Below are 6,946 nucleotides of genomic sequence, written 5' to 3'. Positions count from 1 at the left end.
GTTATAAAAACTTCTTATTAAGGATAGAATTGTAAGTTTAAGCTAAATTGTTTTCAAATTTAGAAAAGGATCATTCTTTTTGGAACGGACCAAAAAGGAAATAGGTTCACATAAACTGGAACGGAGGGAGTATATCTATTCAAGTCAAACGGAGATGTTTCTCTATCCCCTTCATTTTGTAAGTGTGCTCTTATTTCATATGAAACCCGAGTGTTTATATTGTATAACATAACATGTAAGTAATAATGATTTAATCTCGGTGATGATATAATTTCATATTACTTTTAAAACTTACTAATAGTTTTTGCTCTATGCTATTACAATTTCAAGATTTCCAATTTGTCACCATACAAATCCAATTGCATTAAAATTCATTAATGAGATTAACTAACGCAGATAAGACTCATCGCACATGCAGTCAATTCTTTTTTCTGAAACATTTAGTAATTCTTTTAGTTCTTCTTTAATTGTTCTATCTAAGTTTAGTTTTTATTATCTAACATTTATATTTTTATACAACAATCAAATATATTGACAATAACAAAACATTTTAGATGATATATCTAGTTATGACATAACAAAAAATAACACTTTTAAGGTATCTTTGTAATGGATCCATATTTACCAAAGGAACATATAATCTGATATTCAACCAAACTGAGGAATTACAACTGATTCATGGAACAAAAAACATGAAAAATAAGAAATTCCAGACTGCTATTACAAAATAGCTAATGAAAAGAAAAGACCAAGTTCTAGCTTAGCCTAACAACTACACACACTCCTGCTATTTATATCTCCTCCATTTCCTTCAGCACTCTAATATTTTAATGGATTTTCTCAACCCGGATCCCACATCACATATTGGTGTTTCCTCATTTAACAACTGGCCCAAATACCAGCCCGATAGTAAAATCGGTAAAGGGCATGTTCATAACAATACTCCCACCTTCAATAAGAACCTTGTCCTCAAGGTTCGAGTTACGGAATTTGCCCTCAAGAATTGTCTTTGCTTCATTGGGCATAGGAAATAGATCACTAGAATTTATTTCACTCCAAGGATGGCTCAAAGCACCATCTGTAATAATTTGCCTACAAGGCAATATTAAGCCTCTTATAGTGAAATTCATATCTCCCACGTCTTCCAGATTCAAAGCAAGCTTCTGTCCGTCATTTGTAAAACCAGTAAATATAGTTTGAAGCAACAAGACTCCAACATATGCTTTTAATCCTTGTAAGAGAAATAGTACAGGGAAGAACGTCAATAATTGAACATTTACATCAATAGGCTCTTCCCACACAACATTCATTCCCTTAGCCTTGCATAATGTAATATGAATATAAATTGTTTTTCTTTGATATCTATTCTGAAGGAGCATTGTAGAACCTTGCATGAAAGCCCATTTCCAAGGTGATGTAGAAGTATCAAAGAAATTTAACTCTTGTCCATAACTCATGCATATTTTCCTTATTAGTTCCACCACAGCAGCAACTCATCCAATCAACAAGATATTGTTGATCTTCACTCAATTTACACAAAATACAGTAACCCCAACCTGTTGAGCTTGTAGGTAGTAAAAGCAACACACAGAAAATGACACCAATGAGAAAATTAGGAAGACTCAACTTTCTGCTAAACCAGGTGGTATAGACTTCATAAGGTTGACGAAAATAGGATCATTCATGACAAAGATAAGAAAGAAAGCACTATGGACAACTTATCTTTGGTAAGGACTGCCATATCCCATCATGGAACTTGTGGCTCTTGGGATATCTCCTAGAATGTAGTCCATGTCAATAATAATATCGAGCGTTGTTATTGTTTCCAAGAGCAAAACAACAATTGATAAAGCTTCTGAGAATACATGGCTAGATATGGCAAGTATGCTCAATGTAGGTTGCAGAATATTTCTAGCCCTCTTGTTGGACGGTTCAGAATCCCATTTGGATTTCAGGTCAAGCAATGCAGATGAATTAGTCACTCCAAACTTAGCTGCAGTGAAGTGAAAGAAGTCATTGCTTGATGAGTTTGGATATATCAATTGGCACATGAGGAGACAGATATCACAACCCATAGCTATGGTATAGAAGGACATCACATAAGATACTGTCACCTTTGTGGCCACATAGGTTGTATTCTCTGTTGCAAACATAGATACAGGACATGGTACATATCCATAGACACCATCTTTAAAAGAAGTAGTAGCACCCTTAACCTTATGTGCCAACAATTTAAATAAATATGCACCACCACAACTGGGAAAGAGGCCATTGAGCTGCACCAATTTCAAATAAGTTGCACAAAATCCTGCAATAAAAATATTGATCACTATCATAACCTTTTGCAATTGTTCAACCACAATAGACAAGTTAGCGATGCCCAAAGTAAGCTTTCCAGCAGGCAATGTCCACAAGGGCTCTGCATAAGTCAGTAACGAACAAAACTCTTCAAAAAGTTCAGCGACCACAATTATGTCAGCATGACATGAGGTAAAGCACCGAAGTGCAAGAACAATCTCATGACAAATAAAGTGAGGGTGGAAAAGGTTTTCTAGCAGGCAAGATTCTATAGCAGACCAAGCGTGACTTAAAGTTTCTCTGCGCTTCCTATGACATAGAACATGTATTAAAGGGTGTACATCTCCCAGAAGTTGGAGCACAGCTTTTGGTGCTTCTAGTCCGCGTGAACTGCGGTCTGTATGAGTTATCAACAGATGAATCTCAGATTCAGATTGAAGAAAAAATAAACTGAGGATATGAGAGGCATATCTTGCTTTGTCTTCAACTAGCAATCTGGGAAGCCCTCCGCCATCAGCAACAAACAAGTTATTTAATATGTTGTGGTTATCGTCATGATCAAAATCAGAAAATGCACATGAAGGACCACCATATAGTAACATCCAAACAAAACTATCCAGTATTCTATAAGATGCACAAGAATTTGTAAGATAATCACAGTTTTTACCACCCATGTCAATTCCCCTTGAATCAGCCTTATATCCCTGCCCGCTATCGAACCAATTGTCCACACAATAACAAATAGCAAACATATAGTAATGGTTCAAGCAGATAGCAGCATGCCAACAAGTATTCGAGCAATGGGAAACTTCTTACTTGGAGATTCAATTTGGCTGCATTGTCGGATATCAAAGGAATAACTTACTTGACCAGTATCTACCCACTTGCAATTGGGTAGTCCAAAATCAGGTGGAAATGAAGCAACAACTCTATTACAATCACAAAATATTACAGATATTACCCAATCCGATAGTGTATCGAAAACCATACAGCCAAACTCCATGTCAAGCTCCTGTATAAATTGGCAGACCCATAATTCTCCTGCAACTTTGCTCATGAAAATATCAGTATAGCCAGCACAAAATCCTATTGCGCTGTTCGCGATAGTCTCAATACCACCCCAAGGCAACTTGGTGTCAATTCGTCGGAAGCTTTCAACAAATACCTTGTCCGTAGGGCTTGAGTTTCCATTTTTCCACTCATATTTAACCATAGGGGTAAGGATATTGGCAGCGGATAATTCATGGAGGAACATCTTGGAATGGTCACACGGTTGGGACATTGTGTCTAATAGCTGGCCTGCAGTAGGCAGCATGGATTCCTCTCCCAATGCCATTGTTGATAGTGGTGTAATACATGGAAGATTCAACTGATGACTATTATCAAACACAATTTCTATACTGTCAAACACACGTCCAGCTACTGAACCAGGATCAAATGGAAAATGAAGTAACATATATTGAGCAGCCACCTTTTCAGAGATTAGACTATATCGAAACGCTCCACTATGGTCAGGCATTTCATCGAACAGTGAGGAAGAGACTCCAGATTTCGTGCCGCTGTCTGAGAAAATAGGGGCAATGGACAGAGATTTGTGGCGCTCAATTTCTGACTTTGTGTCCCAAGTAACAATCACAAGTGGCTGCGAATTAAGATTTGTCGTCATGAAATCTTCTTCCTCTATTTTGTCATCGTCCAAACCAGAGTTTAACTCAGAGGAAATGACGACTGCATCCGAAATATTTGCAGATTCAACAGACAAAATGACAGCAGCAGTAGAGTGCTCAAACTCTAATAGGTTGGGATTTTGATTGGTTTGTGGATCAGCAAACACCTTGGAGAGGCTATGAGGCAATTCGTCGAACACCAGGGTTGCGGTCATGTCTGAATAGATATGTACTGAAATTAGAACAGCCATATTAGTCTCCCCGTTGATCATTTCAGCAAATATAATGGAGCCACAACTCTGTCCCGCAGTAGTGATTTATCTGGAGCAGGAAGTGGAAAAGTGAGGCACAGAGGGCGGAAGTGGAGTCAGAAAAAATGGTTGTTGGAATGGGTATGGAGGAGGTAGAAAAGAAGCCACAAAGTTGGTAGAGGAGGGACAACGAGAGCACCAATGTAATGGATCCATATTTACCAAAGGAACATATAATCTAATATTCAACCAAACGAATTACAACTGATTCATGGAACAAAAAAAAACGAAAAACAAGAAAAAGGAGGTTCCAGACTGCTATTACAAAATAGCTAATGAAAAGAAAAGACCAAGCCTAGCAACTACGCACACTCATGCTATTTATATCTCCTCCATTTCCTTCAGCACTCTAATATTTTAATGGATTTTCTCAACCCAAATCCCACATCACATATTAGTATTTCCTCATTTTAACAACTGGCCCAAATAACAGCCCAATAGTATAATTGGTAAAGGGCGTGTTCATAACAATCTTACATTCATGCTTAGAAATACTACTCGTAGCCGATCCGGGAGAAACACTACGTATGAAATTGATACATACTACTAAATGTAAGTTAGGTATCAACAGAGATACTAACAACAATAAAAAATGATGGAGAAGTCGAGAAAGCGGAGAGACTTCCCGAAAAGTTTAAAATTCCGAAAACTTCTTTGTCTACCTATAAATCTCCTTCGAGTTTTCCTAAAAAGCTCATCTTTTGCATTTACTTATCTATTGAAAAGAAAAGAGTATGTTTATTTCATGAAGGCACTACCTTCAAATTCCTCTTTACTATTTCTTCCGGATGAAGAAATTAGTCTTTGACTGTTCAAGGAAACTGACACGAGGCAGATTCAATTAGTTCAAAAGGAACGCTTAATGCTTGAAAGTGTAATGGATCCTAACTTGTGTCCGTAAAAAACATAGACGTTCATACTCCGGCCCAGAGGACTGTTAGCTAGTTTGTGAAGTTTATTTTGACAACTGAGCGTGCAAGGACTATGGTAAGTTCAATAAAGTCACAAGGAAGGACCATTCTCCACTTCCCTTCCTAGATCAAATGCTTGATAGATTGACCGGCCGTGCTTTCTATTATTTTCTTGATGGATATTTTGGCTACAATCAAATTCTTATTGCTCCGGAAGATCAAGAGAAAACTACTTTCACATGTCCTTATGGTATTTTCGCCTTCTCGCGGATGTCATTTGGGTTATGCAATGCACCAGCGACTTTTCGGAGGTGTATGATGGCGATCTTCACGGATATGGTGAAGGATTACCTTGAAGTCTTCATGGATAAATTCTTGGTGGTCGGGAATTATTTTGGTGCTTGTCTCGCGAACTTGGATAAAGTGCTGGCAAGATGTGAAGAAACAAACTTGGTGCTCAATTGGGAGAAGTGTCATTTTATGGTCGAGGAAGGCATTGTCCTTGGCTACAAGATCTCAAAGAATGGCATTGAAGTCGACAAGGCAAAGATTGAGGTGATTTCTAAACTTCCACCTCCAACTTCAGTGAAAGGCGTGCAGAGTTTCTTAGGCCACGCGAAATTTTACCGGCGTGTCATCAAGGACTTCTCTAAAGTGGTGAACCTGTTGTGCAAGCTTTTGGAGAAAGATGCAAAGTTCCAATTCAATGATGATTGCATGAGAGCCTTTGAATTACTAAGGCTCAAGTTGACTACCACTCCCATGATCACCGCTCCAAATTGGAGTGTTCCTTTTGAACTCATGTACGATGCAAGTGATGTAGCGGTAGGGGCTATTTTGGGGCAACGCATCAACAAGATTTTTCATCCGGTCTATTATGCAAGTAAGACCATGAATGTGATGATACAAAAAGTTATCTCTTATTTTAGAAGTCAACTATGTGTTTCGAGGCCTTAAAAACCTCTTTTTGTCTCACCTTGATTTACGTGCACAGTCCGGGCGCGTCTCCAAAAAGTTTTTATGTGAACTTTAAGAGAAATATTGAATTTAGCCTTTAAAATTCGATTAAAGTTGGCTTGGGTCAATATTTTTGGTAAACGAACCCAGACTTGTAATCTGACAGTACCGTAGGGTCCGTAGTAAAATATGGGACTTGGGCGTATGTCCGGAATCGAATTCCGAGGTCCCTAGCCCGAGAAAAGAATTTTTAAAGAAAATTATTTGCTAGAAAATATAAAGACTTTTGGAAACAAAATGGTGTGTGTTCTTGATGGTATCGGGCTCGTATGTTGGTTCCGGAGCCTGGTACAGGTATAAGATAACATTTAAGTCGAATGTGTGAAATTTGGTAAGAATCGGAGTTGATTTGATATAAATCGGACCTTAGGTAGAGAAAATGGAAAATTTGAACTATCTTATAAATTTCATGAATTTGAGGTTAAATTCGTAGTTGTTGATGTTATTTTGATGATTTGGTCGCACGAGCAAGTCCGTATGATGTTTTTAGACTTGTGTGTATGTTTGGTTGGGAGGCCTGAGGGCTCGGGTGAGTTTTGGATAGGTCAAGGGGTGATTCGGACTTAGGAAAATGCAGTTGTGCATCTGGTATTTTTGCACAGGCCTCTTCGCAATTGCGAAGTGATCAGGCTTGGGAAATGCGACCAATATGTCACAAATGCGAACCAGGTCTGGGCAGGCCCACATTGCAAATGCGAACTCTGGGTCGGAATTTGCGAAGGCCCTTCTGTCGCAAATGCGA

At 38.4% G+C, this 6,946-nt stretch overlaps 1 protein-coding gene across 1 annotated transcript; it reads right to left on the bottom strand.

Annotated features, from left to right (window-relative positions):
• Window positions 1–601: 601 nt before the first annotated feature.
• On the bottom strand, window positions 602–5,231 carry LOC104233709 (uncharacterized). Its single transcript, XM_009787145.2, has 2 exons — window positions 3,115–5,231; window positions 602–2,308 (listed from the first exon to the last, which is right to left on the bottom strand). Exons 1-2 carry the CDS (start codon window positions 4,235–4,237, stop codon window positions 1,719–1,721), a joined length of 1,713 nt encoding a protein of 570 aa, XP_009785447.1. The 5' UTR covers window positions 4,238–5,231; the 3' UTR covers window positions 602–1,718.
• Window positions 5,232–6,946: the final 1,715 nt, after the last annotated feature.

This window comes from Nicotiana sylvestris, chromosome 3 (genome assembly GCF_000393655.2).
Source record: "Nicotiana sylvestris chromosome 3, ASM39365v2, whole genome shotgun sequence".
Classification (NCBI taxonomy): domain Eukaryota; kingdom Viridiplantae; phylum Streptophyta; class Magnoliopsida; order Solanales; family Solanaceae; genus Nicotiana; species Nicotiana sylvestris.
Note: the sequence above shows the minus strand (reverse complement) of the source record. Positions and strands in the feature narration are given on the sequence as shown.